Source organism: Oryx dammah, unplaced genomic scaffold, assembly GCF_014754425.2.
Source record: "Oryx dammah isolate SB20612 unplaced genomic scaffold, SCBI_Odam_1.1 HiC_scaffold_27, whole genome shotgun sequence".
NCBI classification, from domain to species: domain Eukaryota; kingdom Metazoa; phylum Chordata; class Mammalia; order Artiodactyla; family Bovidae; genus Oryx; species Oryx dammah.
The window spans coordinates 97383846-97409043 of NW_024070211.1; the positions used below are offsets into that span (position 1 = coordinate 97383846).

General features: G+C 40.6%; 1 protein-coding gene across 2 annotated transcripts in view; it reads right to left on the bottom strand.

The window, feature by feature from the left end:
* ACVR1 (activin A receptor type 1) overlaps window positions 1-25198 on the bottom strand; it is a 141239-nt gene that overhangs the window by 49557 nt on the left and 66484 nt on the right. For both annotated transcript variants that reach the window (XM_040229123.1, XM_040229124.1), the window contains exon 3: window positions 12784-12857. In XM_040229123.1, the coding sequence (XP_040085057.1) occupies window positions 12784-12850 (67 nt within the window). In that variant the 5' untranslated portion in view covers window positions 12851-12857. The remainder of the gene's footprint in view (window positions 1-12783; window positions 12858-25198) is intronic.

Genomic DNA, 25198 nt, shown 5'->3' on the forward strand with positions numbered 1-25198 from the left:
AAGTCATTTCCTGTTTAGAATCAGGAGAGTCGGTGACGCGGTATCATCCATAGCATAACAGGCTTGAAGCTCTGCTCACAACGTGGGAAGAGATGTTCCTGACTCATTTGGGTTGTCTCCACCACCCCTTAGGATATCTGGGGAGTGCACGGCTGCTCCAGCGAGGGTTTCCTACACGGGCTCTATACTGAAATATACTGCATGGGACCAGACAGCAAAGAAGGGCCAACAGAGCTCTTACTTCTGTTCCCCTCCAGAGCCCATGACCTTCTTCTCTGGGAATCAGGGACAGAGCCTCCAAGGTCGCCAATCTCTGCTTACCATCAGCCAGCCGCCACCACACCCCCACTCCCTTTCCGGAAGCTTTCAAATCAGAGATAAACCCTTCAAAAGATGGGCAGCGCTCCAGTTTGTTAACAACAGTCTTAGACTGCCAGCCTCTAGGTATTGTAACACCCAGAGCTCAAGGCAAAAACATCTAGAAGTAGTTAAATCCAGCTAAATTCCTCCTCTCAAGCTCCCCACCCTATCCCATCGCAGAGAAAAGCAGAGATGAGATATTTTCTAGACTCTCTTCTTTCCAGCCCAAATGAAGCCAAAGAGATCAAAATACCCAAGGGGAAAAAACTGGGGCATAGCCCAGACCTCTGACATTGCTGCTTTCCTGTCGCCCAATTTTCCCATCACGTCCCAAGGTCCTGTAGGTTCACAGCTCCAGGGAAGGTCAAAGAAAGAAGGAATCCCATGACTACAAGCTTTGTGCATCTGTATTATAATGTGATCTTTGCTTTGCCTATCTTTATTAGCCCAAGTCTAAAAATGAACACAGTCCACAAGAATTCATGAACTCCTAAATTCAACACACTTAAAACTGGCTTCCTCATCACAGACTGAAGATCCTACCAGTCACCATGAAAAAAGCTGAGTGTGGGTCATTTTCAGTTTATTGTTTCTTACTCCCAAGCCCACAGAAAGGTTCCAGGTGCCTACACTCTAGGTGGAAACAGAAAGCCTTTCTTCAGAGTGCTGTGAACCAGAACTGGCTTTTCAAACACACATTCCACACCCCTTCACCGCCCCCCTCCCCAGCTCTGCAGCACAGTACGCCATTCCCAACTTCCATGATAATCTTGGACCTTGGCAGGAGAAAGGCAGCTAAATCCGAGATGTGTCATGAGGCCACTGGCTGGGGAGCAAGAATATCTAAACACAAACCAAGGCAAGAGCAACAGGCCAGGGTTTCTGCAGAGTCCTGTTGGCTCCCATGGCTGCAGAGCACCAACAGCCTAAAGATAACCCTTGTCTCTAAGAAGGGGCACTTTTAAATAGTAGCTTTATTACTACCAGTCACTTTAGAAGTTTTTCCTTTCAGAGCCTGCTTCCATCCACACCGGCGTGCCAAGCCTGCCCAACGATGGCAAGCCCGCAGCAGAGATGAAAGCCCAGAAGGAAATGGAAAGAGTCCCAAAGGGAAACAGACAGCTCCTAACATGCTGGGATGATATTCTGTGCCCACATTTGGACTGCTGAGAAAGAATAACCTAGCAAAGAGACACCTTGTAGAAGTGACCTACTGACAGTCACGGGGGATTAATGAGCAGGTAAAAAATCAAGCAAAATAGTTTAACTCAATGTCTCCCACTTTCTCCCACTTTAACTCAATGTTTCCCACTAGCACACCATGATGGCTGCTGTCCAGGGTTTTTTTAGGAAAGCCTTTCCCTCCAAGAGGAAACAGACCTCTCCATTTGTCAGACCCCGTTTGGCTGAGCAAGGAGGAGTGTGTGCCATCTTCGGCACATACCATCCATACGCAGTCACGGTGGCCACTCACTAGCCACAATAGTGCCCCGTGGAACCGCTCAGAAAAGCCTGCTCCTTTTTTGTTTCCTTTTAAGCCAGGGCCAAAGTTCCCAAGATCTTCTTCAGAACCACTGGGATCCACTCAGCCCTTCACCTTAGCCAGCAGGGGAGCCCACGCTGTCCTAAATGGCAGTCGGCCCGGGGCTGGTATACAAGGGACAGGTGCACAGTGGGCTATTTTCAGCTGCTATCAGCTCAATCACGAGCCGCACATGCTCAGTAGGCAGGCAAGTTTTGGTTGCCTTTCCAACTCTGGGCAGCCAAGACATACACCTTTCACAGCTGCCAGGGCAACTAGCAGCCCGGTCCTCCTCCCAAGACGGGAGCAATGAAAACAGTGTAACCTGGCCAGCCACCATGCCAGCCAGCTAGCAAGCAAGCTGCACCTCTCATGTCCCTGCCCGGGTTATTCTGAGCTGGGCTTACTGACACTCCATGGCAACACAGGAACAAAGGGCCAACTAGAGAGGGATTTAAATATCTCACAAAAGTTGCTAGAAAAGTCAGCAGCTCAGCCTTCTGTTTCCATAATAAAAGTAGCAGTGGAATTATTGTTAGATTATTGTCGTTTGCTGCTGTTGTTAGAATTTATGCGCTGCCTACCACGAAAGTCTTCTCTCGGAACTAAGGGTTTTGTTTTTGTTTTGTTTTTGTTTTGTTGGCCACAATCGAGTTGCTATAGTTGGGATGCCTTTGAAAAGGCAGCACGTGGGCCTGTCTACCCAAACCCTGAAGGAGGACTAGTTGTTCCCTGTCCCTTCACCTCTCATCTTGCTGTATGTAGCCTGTGGTCCACTTCTACCACACAATTCCTTCAAAACACACAAACTGCACCTAATTAATCTTTCAGTGGGCTTCCCAGGTGGCTCTGTAGCAAAGAATACACCTGCCAATGCAGGAGACACGGTTTCCATCCCTGGGTCGGGGAGATCCCCTGGAGAAGGAAATGGCAACCCACTCCAGTATTCTTGCCTGGAGAATCCCATGGACAGAGGAGCCTGCTGGGCTATAGTTCAATAGGACTGCAAAAGAGTCAGACACAGTGTAGCAACTAAACAACAATCCTTCAATAGCTCTCAGTGCCCTCAAGATCCAAAACAGACACTTTATGCACAAGGCCCTGCCAGGCTACTTAGGGCCTCAACTCCCAACCCGAATGCCTTCTTCAGGCTGCTCTGCCCTGCTGGACCCCCTAGGCCGTGTCTCCCATCCACCCAGTTCTCTGGACTTGGCCCTTCCCCTGTTTAAAAGTCCTCCTCAGTTCCTCCTTTGCTGGTCTAATGCCTGTCCATCCTTCCAAACCCAGTCTCCCTGGACACTGTCCCCAGTCCCAGCCCCATGTGCCATGTAGACTCTTCCTGCTGACACCCCAGTATGGTGCTGCAACCTGTGTCTCCTCCGACTAGACTTTGACTCTTTGACAGCAGGAACCCGTTTTCAGGTATTTGACATCACCAGTATGGATCCTTGGCCTCATGCTAAGCCATCAGCTAAAAGAATGTTAAGACTGGTTCTCTTTTCCCAAACTTGGAATAAATTCTTTGAAAGGATATGCTTTCCTGTCCTGTCCCCAATCCAGATCAGTTCCTTGGTCGCTTATAATATTATCTTTTTTATATTATGATAATTATACATTTGTCAAATACTCACTGAGCACCAACTACGTGCTGGGCACTGTCTCAGACACTAGAGAGAAAACAAAGACCACCGCCAAGCTCTGACCTCTCTCACCCCAGGGCTCACTTTGCACGGATGACCCCTCACCACCTCCCTGTTACTGTCCCACATGGCACGCAGATAATGGCGCTTAACAGGCAAGATAACCCACATTCAGAAACACAGTAAAAAGGAGGAAGATGGCTCGTGACAGTGTTTGATGCTCTTCTGAGAAAGGCTTGATTCCTATGCAGGCCAAGAGTCTTCCTTTCAGAAGGCACTCTGACTAGCAATACCGTTTAATTACCAAAAATTACCCTAAACCTTAGCAAAACTGCCTGTTTGAAGCTCATGAAATAGGAAACGATGTGAAAGATAAACAGAAGACATGAGTGTTTCACTCTACATGGCATTCTATAGCATTCTATATTTCATAGGAGTCAAAGTTTAAACTGGACTATTTGTTTTGCTTTCTCTATTTTTTACAACTTTCCTGAATGGGTCTGATTTATTATTATTACTTGGAGGGGAGGATTTTGTATTGGCTTAGTGTAAATATCAGAATTCAGAAAATAAACAAATTCAGCAAATAATAAATAAAAGAGGCTACTCCCTGCTCCAAGTCACCGTGTGAATAAAAAAATATAGGTAGGGGTTTTTGTTTTTGCTTTAAGGTGTATTTCACCACCTCCTTCCAAGAGGAACTTCTCATTCTCCCTCCTGTTCCTTCTTTCCTTCCCACATTCCGCAAATATACATATCCTCAGAAAGTCCATGCTCCACTCTAACCTATAACAAAGAATTAGATGCAGCATTGTGGAGGCTCTAGGAAACACCCAGCTCTGCAGAGCTCAGATTCAGCTGATTAGAATCAGGCAGCAGCTGTTCCAGTGTTACCACCACGGCTGAGAAGGCACAAATGTAAACTTCCCTCTTCCTGTCAAATCGCTGGCTTGCAGAGAGCGAATGGCAGGTTACATAAAGTTGTAAAATAATAATAATAATAAAAGGTCTGGATCAACACTGTTGGAGACTGTCTGGGTTAGCTGTCAGAGTTTTCACCTGAGGGCAGGAAGGACTTCTGAGCAATACGAGCTCTTGGGAGCAGAGGGGAGCTGTCTCTCTTAAACTGTGGGTTATGACCCACTCTGGGTAGGCAAATCAATTTAGCAGTTCAAGAGAAGGTTTCTTTCTGTCTAAATGAAATAAAACTAAATAGAATAAAAAAGAGAAGAAACAGGAGTACATTAAACATGGAGTGATAGCTCTTGCAGGAAATCTTCTTTTCAGACGTGTGTGAGTCCTACTTCCTGATGTTTCTAAATGCAGGTGCACTGGGTCCAACTCTAAAGTGTTTCTTCCTCTGAGTCAGGGAAGATCTCGAAGGTTGCCCCGCCCTGTGCCTTACACTATCTTGGAATCAAGAGTTCGGAGTAATTACGACTACTGCATATAACCATTATCAGGGGAAGTTGCCTGAGGTCATGCTAGATGGCAGAAGGAGGTTCTCAGCAGTATTTGGAGAGTTACAAATTAATTTTTTTTCATTTTTAATTTTTTTACTGAAGTGTGGTTTCTGGTATCCCGCAAAGTGATTGAGTTATACATACATATATATGCTTTCTCATATTCTTTTCCACTATGGTTTATTACAGGACATTGAATATAGTAATTCCCTGTGCTATACAGTAAGACCTTGTTTACCTAATTTTATATATAGTAGTTTGTATCTGCTAATCCCAAACTCCTAATTTATCCCTCTCCTATGCCCTTTCCCCTTACAAATTAATTTTTTAACGTGTTTTGTTTTCCTTGGTGTTTACTTTTCAAAAGCAAGACACAGCACACATGATGTGCCTACCCATCTCCTGCTTCCCCAGTTTTTCCATGAGGAGGAGACGGCATCCATGCTCTTCCCCCTTGAGACTGATCTCTGTAAGAGAGAAGCGTGGAAACTGCTGCACTGCCCACTCACTGGTGACCACAGGAAACCATTTAATGAGCTAGGGCCTTGGATTTGCTTGCCCATCTGTTCACTATTTGACTCTGATTGAATTTTCAAGTCCGTTCCACACCCTACCACTAACTTCTTTCATATAAATGCATTGAATATGAGCATTTTATAATGTTCACTAGAAAAAAAAAAAATGGATGTGGCTTTAGTTTAACTACATACAGCTGAAACAAACATTCCCCAGGAAGGAAAAGCTGAAAGGAAGCTTTGTCACAGCTCACCTTGCATCAATAATACACTCACTCTGGTAGGTGAGGAAATGTGACAGTAAAGAAGTGGTATCTTGAACGTGCACAGCTTCATGTGATATTTACATTTTAGGTCCTCATGACTAACAGCTCAGTGCATCTCATCTCTCTTCCCAGCAAATCACTCATATGATGATGTGTTTAAAAAAAAATAGATTTTATTCTGAACAAAAGGAATAAATTATAGTAATGAGAAATGAGAGCAACAAATTTAATACGAGACATTTCTCTTACATTCATTCACCCCTTCACGAACTTCCTGCACTCTCAATAATGAGGAATTCAAAGAAAGGCTTATTCTATTCTTCACCCCCAGTGGCAAAGAGGGGCACCTTTGTTGACCCTAACAAAAAGTCTATTGAAGTGATCTCCTTCCTTCCCTCACTGGGTAATTGGGCTGGAAAGTCTGAGTAGTGATGGCTTTGGAAATACTAAAATCAAGTCAACCCAGAAAATAATTTAGTACTTAGCAATCTTCTCCAGGACAGGCCAGAATCTCTTACGGCAACAAAACTTGCTGTAATAAAATCTAACTATGGCTTGCAAATGTAATAAAATGTGGGTCATCTTAGCTTTGAAATATTTTTGAAGAAGCAGTATGGTATTCCACTCTAAGTTATTTGTGTCATGCTCATCCCTGCAGAAGCTCATGGGGACAAAGGTAAAACCAAACAAGGAGTTTCTGGGACAAAAATGGCCTTCTCCCGGGTGGCATGCTAGCAGTATTAGAGCATGATTAGTCTTATTAATGGGAGGAAAAGGAAGGATATACGGGTAATTAGGACTCAAGTGCTCTTCTCTATGAGAGCAAATAAAACTCTTCCTGCAGCTGGAGTTGTATATATAATGAATGTGAAAAATGAATACTAGTAGAGAGAGAAATAAAAAAACACAAACCCAGGTAAAAGGAACTCATCATTCACTATTATGAGCTCTCAAGTCAGCCTGTCATATAGACTGGATTGAGCTGGTTCCACTATGTGCCAGATACAATGTCAGTGGATGTAGCTAATTTAGGGTACAAAAAAATGCAAAATTCTGAAGAAGACTGATAATGACAAACTCTTGAACACTATTCCTCAAAGTATGCGTGAGCGCTAAGCAGCTTTTCTTGTGTCCGGCTCCTTGTGACCCCATGGACTGTAGCACACCAAGCCCTTCTGTCCATGGGATTCTCCAGGCAAGAATACTAGAGTGGGTTGCCACACCTTCCTCCAGAGGATCTTTCTGATCCAGGGATCGAACTTAGGTCTCCCCGGCATTACAGTCACCAGGGAAGCCCTGTTCAAGCTGTATAATCTTAAGCAATAGTCTAGATCAATTCAAAAGCACATTCCCACTAACCTATTTCATTAGGGTAATGGTAGGGATTATGGGAAAATAATATATATAAAACAGCCTAACATCTGACACATACTAACCACTCAATAAATAGTACCTATAAATCATTTAAAAAGTGTGGTTATAGTAAGTATTTTCCAGGCTCATGAGGTCTTTTTGGCCCCAGAGTATTTAGGATTCCACAGAAATTGAAAATGTTCTAAAGCAGGGGTCTCCAACCTCCGGGATCTAATGTCTGAAGATCTGAAGTGGAGCTGATGAAATAATAATTGAAATAAAATGTATAATAAATGTAATATGCTTGAATCACCTTGAAACCATCCTCACCCCTCAATTTTCATGGGAAAATTGTCTTCCATGAAAGTGGTCCCTGGTGCCAAAAAAGGTTGGGGACCAAGTCAAACTTTGCCAAAACCACTGTTTGGGACCTGTTATTTAAAATGTTATCCCTATATCTATCAATGTTTAAGAGACATTTGGTAGTATTTTGGTAGACAAAAGGAAAGAACCTTTGTTCTGTTTGTTTTTAATCGACTAAGAGGAGTACAATACCCAACAACATATATTAGAACAAAATCTCTATGATTTTATTTATGCACCAAGAATGCCAACTAGCTCCACTGAACCCAATTAATATGGTGCCATAGCTACTCTAATACAAACATCAAACATGGGTTCATTTCCTTGGTCATCTAAAACCCTGCACGAGATAATCATGAGGCTCATATAAAGCTTTTAGTTCTCTTCCCTATTATTTACCTCTTTCAGTTAAGTATTTTATACTTAACGTTTACTTTATGACTAATGTTGAGTATATTAGAGTGTATTACAATTAAGGTTCTCAGTGGTGTTTTAAAAAATTTTTCTAGTAAACATGCAAAAACAAAGAATCTTTTCATAGAATATGCTGTTGATGGTTAACAAGGAGTTGAGTCATAGAAGGAAGACAAGACTAATATGATTAGTGCATTCTAAGTTATAACTGGATATTGTGTTTTGTTTTGTTTTTAAAAAGCTATTGTAACTAAAGGATGATGTGTTTTTTCCATACTTATAAACATCCTAGTGGTGGTGTTATATTCAATAGCAAAACCTTAGTGGCATCCATTTCCGTTTCAGCCAGACTAACACATTTCATTACAGATCTTCACTGTGGCATTAAGAGGTCATTTGCTTGATTCTTTGGGCAGCTTAAGAGCTTAAAGCAGGAAAAAACAACCAATGGCTGAATTGCTAATACTTTTTCATAACGGCCCTTTTCACTTCCTCTTCCCCCATTCGTTCTCCACTTCTTCTCTATTCATACTACATTTCTACCTCAATTTCTTTTCCACTCTTTTTTTTCTATTGTGCCTACACCATGAGTCCAACCAGGACAGCGCGTGAAACTTGAAGGACTGCCCTACGATACTGTGTATCTAGAGAAGCACATGGAATTTGGAGGGATTTCATTTCACAATGGTCTTTACTTTTTTGTTTTATTATGATCATACTGTATAGCCACAGAAAAGGGGAAAATCTGAGCAACTTGCCTTTTGTCTCTAGACATTATCAAGTGTCCTCTGGGGAATAAAATAAACTCCTCAGCTGAGAACTATGGTTAAGCCATCAAATGTTCCCAGTCCATTTCTTCTTATTCCTCATTCCTTCAACCTAAAACCATTCAACCGGAAGTGAAGTGAAGTAGCTCAGTTGTGTCCGACTCTTTGCGACCCCATGGTCTGTAGCCTACCAGGCTCCTCTGTCCATGGGATTTTCCAGGCAATAATCCTGGAGTGGATTGCCATTTCCTTCTCCAGGGGCTCTTCCCAACCCAGGGATGGAACCCACGTCTCCTGCATTGTAGATAGATGCTTTACCGTCTGAGCCAAAGACCATTCAGCCTATCTTCTAGTTAATATACCCTCTACTCTTTTAAACTTCCATGCAGGATCCTTATTTCATATCTTTTTGGTGCCAATTTAAATGACTGCAATATTATTGGACTGTGTCAAACAACACTGCTTAGAGTGGGATACAGACTTTCGATACCTAATTTGGTTGACAATAGTGCTTTCCAATAGAAACATAGTAGGAACTACTTTATGTAACCGTAAATTTTCATAGTTGTAAAAAGGAACAGATAAAATTCACATTTTTAATGTCTTCAAAACCCAGTGTGTCTTTATATTTAACAGCACATCTCAATTTGTATTAGCTGCAATGAGAGTGCTCAATAGCTACATATGGCAGCTCCCAGACAGGACAATGCAGACCTATAATATATGTCAATGAATATGGGAAGGAAGCAGGAACAGATCAAATATTATAACCTAATATGTAACAAAACAGACTTCTAGTATATCAAGTACTGTTTTTCCACAGTGTTGGCTACACTAACTTGTCGTATTATATGCCTCCTTGGAAACTTATCAAATGTATAAAGCCGATCACTATACCCCCAAGAGCCTGTACAGACATATTAGTCTTACTGGCCCATCTGATCACAACAAAGCTGAGATTCACACCATAAGCACCACTCTTCATGGAGCAACCCTTTTAAAATAAAGTCCAAACTGCTTAATGCACAATAAAATATAGTTCATTTATATATCTAGAAAGATTTCTACCAACACGCTAAAAGCAATTACATGTAAGTGCACGGAATTATAGGCAGCTTTTATTTTCTTTTTCTCTTGATTATCTCTTTTGTGGACTCTGCATGGGCAGTATCATCCTTAAGTAGCTTTTCACAAATGGGGAGAAGAGAAGATAGAACGAGTAAAGCCCACAGATGCCAAAGCATTTTGCCCGTGTGATCTCACACAACTAAGTTACCTGCGCCCCTTTAGGTTCTCACTGTTCCCCTAAGCATTCATTCACATGAAAACTCTTTGTATAATTAACTGAACTTAATACCTAACACTGTTATACATAAAAATAGAAAGTATGTCTTACACTGTCTTAATGTATCTGAAATTTACTCAAAATACAGCCACTGTGTCAATCAAGGGACAAATAGTCCCTGTTTTGATTCTACCAAAATGTGTTCACCAATTCAGAAAATTCAATCACTGCAGGCAAGATCACTTGTGCTAATTAAATCACCAATATAATAAACTCACTAGTACAAATAAGAATACAAACATTTATATACACACACATATATATTAATCTTTGATGTCTTAGAAAACAGAAAACATACCAATACATTTTCTGTTTTCTAAGACATCAAAGATTAATATATATGTGTGTACATAAATGTTTGTATTCTTATACAAACATTTGTTACTTCATTATATCTTATAGTGTACTCATGCCCAACTATACTATATTACATTTGTCTATAAATACCATTTTAATTATATGATATAGTTAATTACATATTATTTTAAGAGAATTTTCTATTTCAGACAAGGAATTATACTGAATTTTTAAAACTTACATCTATAAGAAAGGTATGGTGTGTATAAGAATTACATTTTAAGAAAATCAAGAGACATTATCAAATATATATTATAAAAAGGGGGTGTTCACATGTCCCAAAAAATCTAGACACAGAACTTATACCCCCCTCATAAAAATTATTCAATTAATATTAAAAGATCACAGACCTAAGTGTAACATAGAAACACTATAAACTCCTATTAATAATGCAGAAAATCTAGATGACCTCACTGGGTAAAGCAATAATTTTTTAGAAGTATGATCCATGAAAGAAACAATTAATAAGCTGGACTCCATTAAAATTAAAAACTTCTGCCCTGTGAAAGATAATGTCAAAAGAATGACAAGACAAACCACAGACTGGGAGAAAACATATACCAAAGTCATATTTGATAAAGGACTATTATCCAAAATACACAAAGAACTCTAAAAATTACACAATAAGAAAATAAACAACCCAAATGGAAAATGGGCCAAAGACCTTAAAGACACTTAAATAAAGATATACAGATGGCAAATAAGCACATGAAAAGAGGTGCTTTTTCACATACTTCATACATCACCAGGAAAATGCAAATTAAAAGAATGAGACACTACCACATACCTGTAACAATGGTCAAAACCTAGAACACTGTTACTACCACAGGCTGGTAAGAAAGTGGAACAGTAGGAACTCCCATACATTGCTAGTGGGAATGCAAAATGGAACAGCCACTTTGGAAGACAGCTTAGCAGTTTCTAACAAAACTAGACATATTCTAACATACAATCCAGCAATCACAATCCTTGTTGTTTAAGGAGTTGAAAACTTATACCCACACAAAATCCAGTACCCAGATGTTTACAGAAGCTTTATTTATAACTGCCAAAACTTAGAAGCAATCAAGATGACCTTCAATAGTTGAAGGGATAAATAAACTATGGTACATTCAGACAATGAAACATTACTCAGTGCTAAAAAGAAATGAACTATTAAGCCATGAACACATATGGAGGAAACATAAAAGCTTAATACTAGGTGAAAGAAGCCAATATGAAAAGGCTATACAGAGTATGAATCCAATTACATGACACTCTAGAAAAGCAAAACTATGGAGGCAATAAAAGCATCAGCAGTGGGCAGATGTTGCAGAGGTGGAGAGGGACGAATAGGTGGAGCTCAGAGGATTTTTAGAGCAGTAAAATACTCTGATACTTTAATAATGGATATAAGTCACTTTACATTTGACCAAACCCATAAAATGTCCACCAAGAGTGAAGCCTAATATAAACTATAAACTGGGATGATTATGATGTGTCAATGTAGGTTCATCAATTATAACAAATGGATCACTTTGGTTGGGGGGAATGTTGATAATGGAGGAGGCCATGCATGTGTGCAAGGAGGAAGTCGATGACAAATCTCTTTACCTTCCTTTCAACAGCTCTAAAAAGATAGTCTTAAAAATGGGGTAACAGGAGGATTAAGTCTGACAGTATTAAGAACAAGCTGCTGCGGCTGCTGAGTCCCTTTAGTCGTGTCCAACTCTGTGCAACACCATAGACGGCAGCCCACCAGGCTCCCCCATCCCTGGGATTCTCCAGGCAAGAACACTGGAGTGGGTTGCCATTTCCTTCTCCAATGCATGAAAGTCAAAAGTGAAAGTGAAGTCGCTCAGTCGTGTCCGACCCTCAGCGACCCCATGGACTGCAGCCTTCCAGGCTCCTCCATCCACGGGATTTTCCAGGCAAGAGTACTGGAGTGGGGTACCATTGCCTTCTCCAACAATGTAATACTATTCAACCTTAAAACCTTATTCATGCTACACCATGGAGGAACCTTGAGGACATTGTGCTAAGTGAAACAAGCCAGGCACAAAAAAGACAAAAACTTCATGATTCTACTTATATGAGAAACCTACAGTAGTTAAATTCATAAAGACAGAAAGTAGAATGGTAGTTGCCCAAGGCTAGAGCGGTGGAAACGGAGTTAATGCTTAGTGGGTATGGGATTTCAGGTTGCGTAGATAAAAGGTCCTACAGATGGAGAGTGGTGATGGCTAGACAGAAATGTGAATGTACTTATTAGCACTGAATTATACACTTAATAGTTAAGATGGTAAATTTTATATCTTGTGCATTTTACAATTATAAAAAATTGTGTGATGCAAATGAAGGCAATCAGGATTAAGAACAAGCTAGTTGACAGTAAACATTACACAGTATACTTATCCTACCCAACTGTGAGCCACTTACCTTCCATACTAGGGGAAGGGAAAGCAATCATCACGAGCACAGGAAGAATCATCACTCCATCCACCATTGTACAACTGTGGAGGGAAAAAAATAAAAAAGAGTTCAGTAAGCCCCCCCAAAAAAATGTAACTGCAGGAAGACAAATGAAGCATACCATCTTTAAACTTGTCATTCAAGGCCTTTCTTACCAATCCCTCTTACATATGTTGGCTTACTTCTTAGTAATTTAAACATGCACCCTTTACATGATCTAAATAAATCATCTTAAAGTGTTAATCAGATTTCTCTCCTACTGGTGGCCAATCCAAGATAACATTCTCTGAGTCTACCCTCTTATAAAGAGTTCAAAGGGACATGAAAAATTCTCAGTTATAAGGCTGCTGCTGCTGCTGCTGCTGCTGCTAAGTCGCTTCAGTCGTATCCGACTCTGTGCGACCCCACAGACGGCAGCCCACCAGGCTTCCCCGTCCCTGGGATTCTCCAGGCAAGAACACTGGAGTGGGTTGCCATTTCCTTCTCCAATGCATGAAAGTGAAAAGTGAAAGTGAAGTCACTCAGTCGTGTCCGACTCTTAGCAACCCCATGGGCTGCAGCCTACCAGGCTCCTCCGTCCATGGGATTTTCCAGGCAAGAGTACTGGAGTGGGGTGCCATTGCCTTCTCCGAGTTATAAGGCTAGGTATTCCTAAAGGACTTATAAGGATGGGTATTCATGAAGGACTTAAGTTTGAATTTTATCTTATTCCACTGAACTCAGAATTGGCAACAAGAATTCTGAGAAGCATGGATAGACTGTTCTAACATGATGCTAAAGATTAAGTGACTGAATAATCCAAGCCAAATTACTATGTTTGAGCTTTACTTTTCCTTCAAAAGGATTAGAGGGGAAGCAATTTACAATCACCATACAGCCCTAAAAAAGGAAAAAAAAGCAAAACACAAAACTATAGTTTACACTTCATCTATGACAAAGCAATGTATTCTTACATTAACTTTAAATTAACAAAGCATAGACACAATCAAGACAGGAAGAAACCAAATAAAATTTTAACATATGAAACTATATTGGAGAGAAAATAAGATATATAAACTTTAAGCTGATACTGCTCTAAAACTACATGGGCAGAAGCTCAATGTTCTGAGTCAAAGGACAGCAACAGAGAACTTTTCCATTTGAGTAATTCCTGCAGAATTTTGGAAATTATGATGAGAGTTTGGTTATACTCATTTTTTATTACAAAGAATAATTTTAAAAAATTAAACCTTGAACTACTTGCAATCTTCTGGATGGCAAAAATAAAGAGAAAATGGGTAAAGTTCTTTAATGAAAAGGTTCGTGTGCTATGTTACTCTTATAGCTTTAAAGCAAACAACAAGAACCCATTGCTATCTAAGCTGTTTGGAATGGACACCTTCTGACTCATCATCTTAAAATCAAACTTTTTTGTTAGTAGTCTGATTGTTCATGCCCCACACCTCTATTCTGTCTTGATGCTGCTGCTAAGTCGCTTCAGTCGTGTCTGACTCTGTGCGACCCCAGAGACTGCAGCCCACCAGGCTACCCTGACCCTGGGATTCTCCAGGCAAGAACACTGGAGTGGGTTGCCATTTCCTTCTCCAGTGCATGAAAGTGGAAAGTGAAAATTGAAAGGGAAGTTGCTCAGTTGTGTCTGACCCTCAGCAACCCCATGGACTGCAGCCTTTCAGGCTCCTCTGTCCATGGGATTTTCCAGGCAGTAGTACTGGAGTGGGGTGCTATTGCCTTCTCCGATTCTGTCTTACCATGCCAATTTGTCTACAATTGCATTTCAGACTCTCTCTTCCCTAATAGCAAGGTGAGGGAAGGGGCTAAAGGAGTTTAGTGGACTTCCTTTTTATATTTTTAAAAGCACATGAAACTTGAGAGACCCTTTTTTTCTGTTTCTGTTGTTATTATTATTATTATTTCCATGTTCACCACAGATCTTTTCTAGAGCAAGCCCTTAATTAATAAACAAATGCCTCACCTCCCCCTGGGATCCTTACAAAGGTCTGTGCCTTTGAACAGAAGCACTCTGTTGGTTCCCTCCACTCCAGGTGACCTGAGCCTCCCTTCTACCTCTCTCCTACCCAACTCCCTCCTCCTGCCATTCATGATCCAGTTCAAAAGGCAAATGCCTGGTGCAATAGCTCTCTATCAGCAGTAATTTCACCCCTCTCAGCAGTGGTCTAACACCACTCAGAATTAATCATTTGTCTACGTCAATCTCCAGCACTGGCCTACTTGCCCCCAAAGGGGTACATACTTCCACAGGCTATACAAAATAATGCATTAAATTATGGAATGAATATACTAAAACTTGCATCCTATTTAAAAAATGACTTAATCTAATACAGTGGTAACTTCATCTTTTATGACAATCCACTACACGAGGTATGTTGCGGAAGTGGAAGTTACCTAATGTGAAAGAGTGGACATGGTTTGCTTCTAGAATGGTCAGGTTTGAAGGTTTATTTAAGTAGAATCACAGGTTGTAAAGAATCCACCTGCAATGAAGGAGACCTTGTTGGGATGATCCCCTGGAGAAGGGAAAGGCTACCCCACTCCAGTATTCTGGCCTAAAGAATTCCATGGACTGTATAGTCCATGGGGTCGCAAAGTCAGGCAAGACTGAGCGACTTTCACTTTCACAGGTTGTTATGGCTAGATACAATGAAATGAGCCCTCTCCAAATTTCAAGTGTTCTAAATCCATTAAGGAAGTTCAGTTCAGTTTGGTTGCTCAGTCGTGTCCGACTCTTTGCGACCCCATGAGTCGCAGCACACCAGGCCTCCCTGTCCATCACCAACTCCTGGAGTTCACTCAGACTCACGTCCATCGAGTCAGCGATGCCATCCAGCCACCTCATCCTCTGTCGTCCCCTTCTCCTCCTGCCCCCAATACCTCCCAGCATCAAAGTCTTTTCTAATGAGTCAACTCTTCGCATGAGCTGGAGTTTCAGCTTTAGCATCATTCCTTCCAAAGAAATCCCAGGGTTCATATCCTTCAGAATGGACTGGTTGAATCTTCTTTTAGTCCAAGAGACTCTCAAGAGTCTTCTCCAACACCACAGTTCAAAAGCATCAATTTTTCGGCGCTCAGCTTTCTTCACAGTCCAACTTTCACATCCATACATGACCACAGGAAAAACCATAGCCTTGACTAGATGGACCTTAGTCAGCAAAGTAATGTCTCTGCTTTTCAATATGCTATCTAGGTTGGTCATAACTTTTCTTCCAAGGAGTAAGCGTCTTTTAATTTCATGGGTGCAATCACTATCTGCAGTGATTTTGGAGCCCAAAAAAATATTAACTACAGATTAAATATGTTATTAATGAGTACCAGAGAATAGTAAGAAAATGGTGGAGCTCATATTGCTATTCCTAGTGGTTAATCAGTTTACTAGAGAAAAGCAATTAACATTCAGTTCAATGTGACATGAAGCAGGCTCACCAAGTTCAAACTTAAAAAATACATTAAAAACTGATTTGCATCCAGTATCACAAACAATAAACATTATCCTGAGTGACTTGAGATTTTCGTCAATAATACAATGTTATTACCATTAGCAATACCATAAATATTTCACCTTAAATCTTTTTAAAAATTCTACTTTATGTATGTTTTATGGGATGTAGATTTATTTCATATAACAGTTATAAGCAACATACACATTGAAGGTATACACTGAAAAAGCTTTTTAACTGATGAGATATAATCATCAAAAGCCTTTGAAAACCACTGAACTATCACAGTCTTATCTTTGAATTTCCAGCCCATCTTTTCTCCTTCCTTCCACAACTATTGGAAGCCTGCTATGTTTTAGAAATTAGAAACTTAAAATGATAAAGATATACAAACATGGTCCTTACTATTACGGAGCTTACACAGTCTATCTATGGTGGTACTCAAATAACCATACAGAAGACTGCACAGTTAAAAACTGAACTAAGTGTTAGGAAGAAAGAGAGTTAAATAAGATTGCTAACAAAACAACTTGAAATTTTTCTGGAGGGTGGAGGAGCTTCCCTGGGGAGATTCTATCTAAACAGGAACTAGAAAGCTGAGTAGGAGGTACTACAAAAAGGGTGAGAGTTTGTGTGTGTGTTGTGTGCGTGCATGTGCACGTGTTTGTGTTCCAGCGGTGAACACTCTGGGGGAGAGAGGAGGGCATTTAAGGAAAAAGGCGGTTTCTCGGTTTCTACACAGACCCTGTGGCCCGGGAAGCATGGCGCATCCTGAGGACTTAAGACATATTTCACATGAAAATTAAAAAAACCACCAGGCTAGGATACAGAGAGCTTATAGAGAAGAGTGATAAGGAGAGAAAACCCAAGAAGGCCGGGGAGGTAGCCCCCAGCCAGAACCTGGGTAAAACATGGTAAGCCCTAGTAAGTAAGCCCCCTACTCACCTCCCTACATTCAAAGCCCTTCTCCACTCCATTGTCCTTGGCACACCAACTGGCCAGCTTCCTGCCTGTCTCTGGACCTCTCTATATACGCCGCTGCTACTCCCAGTGATTGGGCCCATCTTTCAGGATCCAATCTGGCAAATTCCTACTCATCTTTCAAGTCTCCAATGTCACTACCTTCTAGAAGCTTTCCTATACCCTCATATTCCCTCATTATACTCTCATATACCATTCTGTTGATTTCATTCATACCACTTATCATAATTAATAATTATATATTCATACACATGTGTGTGCTTTTGAACATCTGCCTCCCTCACTAGACTATAAACATTATAGTAAAATCTATAGTCTATTTTGTTCATCGCTACCAAAGCCAAGTGGGTGCACATTTAATACTTGCTGAATTCAAATTTCCCCTGAACTAATCAGTTTGATTTAACTTTAAATTCCAAAGAATTAGCAATGCCCCCTCCACACTCCTAACACACAAGCACCTGCAAAGGAATAGCAAGATTAAGGCATTTATCAACTGTTAACTTTATTGTCTGGAATTTACTGCAGGTAATAATAGTCAGCAGGTAACAAGTCCAAAGCTTTAAAATCAAGAATTCTTTCACAATTTAAAAAATAATTCTAAAGACAATCATCACTGGCAATTTTTCCTGTCACAAAACCAACAAAAGTTCCTACACCTAAACACCTTTTAACTGATTATTATTGTGCAAGCAAAATTGAAACAATAATTTAGGCTCCTAAATGGAAAACAGGGGAGGGAAAAAAAAGGAGTTATAAATTCAGGCTTCCAAACAAAATCTGCTGTTTAGAGAGAGATAGCTCAAAACCTGCCAAAAATCTTCGGGGAAAATGTGTCAGCATCACTTACTGGTCACTTTTTCAGAGTCTGGACTGTCTCTGCTGACCAGTTAACTCAGCTATTAAAAAGGGTACTTTCAAAACTAAAAAGGTAAAAGAAATGCAGAAAGGAGAATGTTCTGGAATAAATTTTCTGATCGTATTTTATTTATGAAAAACATCAATATGATAATGTCCCAACTTGAAGCCCCAGGGATCTAAGTTTAAAATATGCTCAGAAGAAAACACTGCTTTTAAAAGTAATTTTCAACTCCTTTGTACTCAAGTATTTTTAACTAAGGAGTTTCAGAAGTGGGCTGGCCCAAAAGAGAAACCGATAATGGGACAAGAGAGTGGCAATAATCAATAGTTCAGGGATGTTTTAATTCAATGATTTAAAAAATTTTTGATCTCAGAATCTCTTTATACTCTTGAAAATTATTGAGGACTCTAAGGAACTTGTCACGTGGGCTATTAGAAATTTAAAAAATTTTTAATGGAGAATGTTTTCATTACTGTGTTTGTTTTTAAATAACAACATATTATCCCTTTTTTTTTCTAAATTTAAAAAAAAAAAAAGAACTAAATGGAAACACAAATGTAGAGAACAAACGTATGGATACCAAAGGGGGAAAGGTTTGTTTTGGGGGTAGGGGGGCAGGAAATTGGGAGATTGGGATTGATATACCTACACTACTGATACGATGGATAAAATAGATAACTAGTGAGAATCTACTGTATAGCTCAGGGAACTCTACTCAGTGCTCTAATAGTGACCTCAATGGAAAGGAAATTCAAAAAAAGGGGGATCTATGTATATGTACTGCTGATTCACTCTGCTGTACAGCAAAAACTAATATAACATTGTAAAGCAACTATACTCCAATAAAAATTAAATTTTTTTAATTTTTAAGGAATATATCCCCCCCAAAAAAAATTGTAGTGAGAAAAATGGTATTATTATGCATTTTGACAAATGTCTATGTTTGGCTTAGTAGAAAGCAACTGGATTCTCATATATGACTCTGCATTCAATCTGTTATGACATGTGGCATCAGCTGAAACATAAAGAATCCAGCTTCACACATGAACATGTCTGTGTGACTGGAAGAAGACGACACTGTGGAACACCCCTGAGATAGTCTTAGAAACTCCAGAGAATCCTGGACCATGCTTTGAGAATCAGTGCCTCACTCCTAAAAGATCGACTCTTCTACCATACCAGGTAATCAGATGGTACCAAATATCTTAAGCTGAGCACTTGCTCAATACCTGACAAAAATGTTACTGTTCCACAGGTTAAAAAATCTCTTTAAACTCTCTCATATCAAAGATGTCCACAAGTCCAGTGGTCAAGGGAAGCCATTATACACATCTATTTCACGTAGGAATAGTATTTTATGTACGCAATTAAGTAGTGTTTAAATAAGACATGAAACTGATCAGAAGGGGTCTGGTGTCCATCTGCAATCCAACTAAATCCTTTTGCAATAGTCTAAGCCCAAAATCCATAACTGAAAATACTCATAGGCTACTGGGGGGTTATAGAATATTACCTGAAGGATTCAGAGTGCAAAATTTTGCCTCCAGTACATACCAACTCCTTGCTGTTCTTGGATAGTGCTCTCTATCCCTGGTAACTGATCTTAATATTTCAGACATAAGGCAAAGATCTACTCAGAAAAAGGACAGGGACCTCCTGTCAACTCACATCCCTTCTTTAAATCAGTATCATCTCTTACAATGTCTCAGGACTACTCCCATGGGAGACAGGACAGTCCCATGATATCCTACTAAAAACAGACAAACCATCAGGGCAAAATAGAACTGCTTTCCAAATCCCATGGTACTTTTCAGACTCCATTTATAGATCAGACTGATATCCAGTTAAGGAGCTAGTCTTTAGCTCAATTTTTAACATGTGTGGGCTTGAGACCAAGTTTGGCACTTCTTTTTCTCATCAGTTTTAAAGCTGGATAAAACCACCGATACACTGCAATACATTCCCTCAAAAATCACAAAGCATTTTGATGTCAGTCACAGAATAACCAAAAGTATAGTACACTTTTATATTCAACCTTTAGGGCTCATATTAAGTAATCTAGTTGATAATTATTGATACTATAAAAGATACTTCTAACACCTAGACTTATGAACAGCATACAACTTGTCATCTGTATGTAGAGGATGAAAGAGAAGCTGGAAGAGGAACCTTGCGATTCTTTCCCATCAGAAAATCCTACAAAACGTTCATTCATCTGGCCTGGTGGCCTAGACTCATTAGGTTTGTCCATTTGTTCAATGCATAATTCACTGAGCACCTACTCATTCAATAGGGACTTGTTTGATACTCTTCTCAATTCAACCTCTAACAATCTCCAAGTGAGAATCTTGAAAGATAGGTTGTACATTCATCCATTCCTATTTTGAATGACTTTCCCACTATCCACGTAAAGATGCTCTCTCATTGTTGGTGAGGACTATCATGACTGTCCTGTTATATATCTTTTATATGGCCTATGTTATGCCTACCACAAAGGGAAAAAAAATTTCTCTTTAATATAATGTAAATTACAGTGATTCTGCTTTCCCTCAGTTATCTGTCAACACCACATCACTAGTACAGTAACAGTAGTGATACTTAGGTAACCAAGCACTGTGCTTAGGGACCCTATGTATTATCTTGTTTAACCTCTCCCCATAACACTCTATAATAGGGGTCCCCAACTTTGGGGTTTCAAGCCTGATGATCTGAGGTAGAGTTAATGTAATAATGATAGAAATATAGTGCACAATAAGTGAAATGTGCTGGATTCATCCTGAAACCATCTCCCTCTCCCTAGTGATGGAAAAATTGTCTTCCACGAAACCAGTCCCTGGAGCCAAAAAGGCTGGGGACCAATGCTCTAAAATAAATATTCATATTAATTCCATTTTACCAACAAGAAAAATCAGTAGGTAGAAGTAACTCGCTCAAGGACACAAAGTCAAACTCAAAGCCCACCTAGCCAGAGTTCAGGTCCTAATCAACCAACAGACACAACCCTCACTAAACCAGCCAGTCATTGTTTAGCAATCTGTTTTTGTCATCGTTAACATTTTATCCAATTTTCAACACACAGTGCACTTTATCTTGATTTTCCTCTTGGAAAACAATCTTTACTCGTGGTTATTTGGGTCACCTTTCAAGCATGCCCTCTTTCCATTTCTCTAATCTCAAAATTAATTTCATATACTCTAATTATCTCCCCCACCCCACCCCCCCAAAAAAGATCTTGATGTGAAAGGAAAAATAAGCCATGTTGCTAGTATACAAGTAGTTTCTACCTCCCACCTCCCATCCTCATTCTTCAATTCTCTTGCAACTCACACGGTAAAATAAAAACCAGAATTAGCGTAAGTCAGGCACATTTGGGGGCAAAGTTAGACTCAGTAAGATAAATTCTAGACACAAAACTTTGAGGGAAGGAATACTTACAACCACCACCTCCAAGTGGGACACAAATCAGCTATTATGTGACAATAGTTATGTCCCTTCTATGCTCAACAAGCAGAGAGAGAACCCAAGGGCAGCTTGCTCCAAACTACCTGGGCCTTTGGAAAGGGTGGAGAGAGAGAGGGGCTGTCAGTTATAGATGCAAAGAAAGGCTCAGCCAAAGTCATCATACCATATAAGTTAAGTCAGGGTCTTTTCTCCAGTTCACAAATGACCTGTTAAATATTTTTAACACCACACTCTGTCTGAACTGGCAATGTGCAAGTTGCCAGCACTTGGTTTTATATAGACTTCAGTGCTGCGGGAGGGTTTCTGGTGGGGTGTTACTTTCAGAATATTAGCATGTAATTTGATCTTTCAAGATAGATGAATACAAATAGCTTCTTGGAGAAGTACTACAGAACTGAAACCCAGCCCCTGGATCAGTTCATCTTGTGGTCAGAGGAAATAATTACAGATGATTTCAGGAAAGAAAGCACTTTGACTGAAAGAGTTACACTCCAAACATTCCAGCTGTGACAGATGGACCCAAGACATGGTTTGGAATGGACAGGAAAAGAATAATATTAAAAAAAAAAAGGGGGGGGTGAGGGGCAGGGAAATGAGGCTTAATTGAATGAAAATAAATAAGCAGTTTAAGTTAAGCTACCATGTAGAACCGAAGAATCCCCAGTAGGTTTATTTTAATTGTATACAGGATGGAACTGACTTTGTTACACCCCTACCAGATACACAGATAATAGCTAAGCTAAGCTTCCGATACCAATGTTTTGATCACCCACCACATACCTTTCTGGTATCTCAAGACCTGGTTTTATTTCAATGCGCCTGACTACATGGAAACTCTCCTTCATTTTCCACTTCATTCCCTCTGTATCAAATAGCCACGGCTCTCCTGCTTTGTTTCAACTGATAGCACCCATCATCTCCCAGCTGTTTTGTTTTATTCTCTTAGGCAGCTCAGGGGTCCTCCCTCTCCAGTCTACAAACTGGGAGTTTTTTGGTTTTTTTAACCTACTGGTAGATAGGAACCTCTTACTCACCGCCTCCCACCCACACCCCTCCTCAGATGAGGCACTGTGACGTCCATCTAACATCTTACCTCCTCCCCAAGCCCTCAGTTAGATGCCCTCTCAGCACCTGCCACATTTCTAACTGCCTGCAGGTTCCCCTTTAGCCTTAAAGTCAGATCTCCCTACCCCTCCGGTCTTCTGACAAATGGTGGCTTGGGCACTGCCATCTGACACAACTGTCCCAATTCTAAGGCCAACAGGACTAACCTGTAATAATCTGAAGGGTGGGGAGGAATTAAGATGTCAGCACCAGGGAGGTACATCTCTTTTTGTTTTTCAAATGGGAAGCACTAGAGCATACTTCTGTGGAGATAAGAAAAACCACCCTCCCTCGAGCAGCCTGACCAGAGCTCTTCCCGTCCACGCTCCCCTACACACACTCCATTCCCCCGTCACCCCTCCCCACCCTCACCCCCTTTGGTGTCCTGCCAGCTTCTTCACAGCATTCAGCACTGTGTGCAATTTGTCACTTATGTACGAGATTATTAGATCTCATTATGACTCTGCCTCTCCCATTCCTTATTCCACACACCAAAATTCAAGTAGCATGAGAGTAAGAACTCTATCTGGCTCATGGCTATACATCCCTGTGCCTGGCACATACCAGGCATGTAATACGAATTAAAGCACATTAATTTTAACTTCTTAGTCAATGCTACACTTTGGGTTGGGTGAGAAGAGGAAGGTGAGGTTTATGGGATTTTTTTTTTTTTTTTTTTTGCAGCCTGGCAAGGAAGTGACTGGAGGAGGAGGCTGCCCCTCATCCTCTATGGAATATAGCTCCAACCAGGTATTGGAGATAAATTAAAAGATATCATTTGTAACCTGGATTTCAGTGTTCAAGGGTGTCGTCCAAGAGCAGCAGCCAAAGGAAAAGGTGGCTGGCAGACTCCGGGTATACCAGACGGCTCCCTGGTGGACACTAGCCCATCTGGCCAGGACTGCCTGGCCCTCCAGTTGCAGACACCAGCTGATCTGCCCAGAGCCATCCCAAGTGACCTCGGAGACAGCTTCTGGAACTTGAAAATGCATCTCCTACGAGTCAGAAATTGACATATTCCACCCACCCCACCCCCGTCTTCTAACAGTTATTGACGCTATTTGGAAAGCCATGCTTCCATGCCTATTAATAACCTTCAGAAAGAACCCTGAGGAAGTGTCAAGAGAAAAATAGATCTGGCTGATGGGAGCCAAAGGCTCAATCAGAGGTTACATTAGCAATTAATACATTTAAAGAAAAAGAAAGTTGTAACATCTCCTGTATCATATGTTATCTGTTCAGGAGGCTTGAAACAAAATCTGAGCCAATGAATTCAACAAATGCTGAGTCAAGAACACCAGTTTTTACAGAAAGAGACTCTTTTAAAGGCCCCTATCTGTCTAAATAGAGCAGCTACGAACTTTATCTTCGCATCAATTCCAGAGAATTTAGCCTGACTGATATCATTAAACCTTTACAGTTATTTATATCTTTATAAAGTTTCTTCAGGTGACACTTTAAATAGTAACAAAATCAATCTATTCTAAAATAATGGAACAACTAATTAACATTAATCTTTAAAAAGACTTTGCTTAGTGGTCTATTCTCCTCTCCCCTCCCCCAGCGAGAATGTGATTAATGGAATTCTCTCACAACTTAGCTTGAAATATGCTTTTGCCAGTCGAGCAGCTAAAGCAGAATCAGATAATTGTGGTATGACTCAACAAATGCACAGCTGTTCATTTAAATATATCCATCAAAAGTATAAATACGATCATGAGAAAGAAAATGAGCCGTGTACACAGGGTCAGTGTACAAGATGAACAAGTTAGCAGCGAAGTAACCATAACAGAAACAAGGAGGAGGAGAAATGAGACAGGGAGAGGCTCTGGGACCACGTGGAAAGAGACCAGGAAACCGGCATAACCAAAAGCCACCCACGCAACCCCAAACGCTCAACGGACCTAAATCAGAAATTAATGGCAAGTAAAAATAAATGCACTCAACTAAGTGAGAAGAAATAAAATCCAGGAAGTAGAGGACGCCCCCAAGTACAAAGAGGTAGGAAGTTTATAGGGTAAAAATGATGAATCGAACCTATTATGAAAAACAAAGACCCTGAGGCAGAGAAAAGCAGGAAGAACAGGGTACTCACCTCAGTCCTCTCCCCACAACTTTCAAAGACGGACATTAGGAAATCCAGAAAATGGAGGCATCCCTCCAATAGTCAGTCCCAAAGCAAACAACTGAAGACCACCACCCCGTGGCAGGCAACCCCTCTTGGATGTTCTACACGAGAGTGTTACCCGATTACGAGGAAAAGGAAAACAAGAAAGAGAACAGGCTGTGAAGAAGGGCAGGAGGAGCACTGATTAAGAGCAAAGGGCCAAGGACAAACACAAAAGCGCTGCTCCTGCCTTCCTCCTCAGGGATGGACATAAAGACCCAGCGAGAACTCGAGGAGCAGAAGGACCTCGCAAGGACCCTTGATTATCTCTCCTCTTTCAGTGTGTCATTCAAAATATTAAAGCATAGAACATCTAATCCACGATGACCATTTCCAAGCTCCCCGAACCATCAA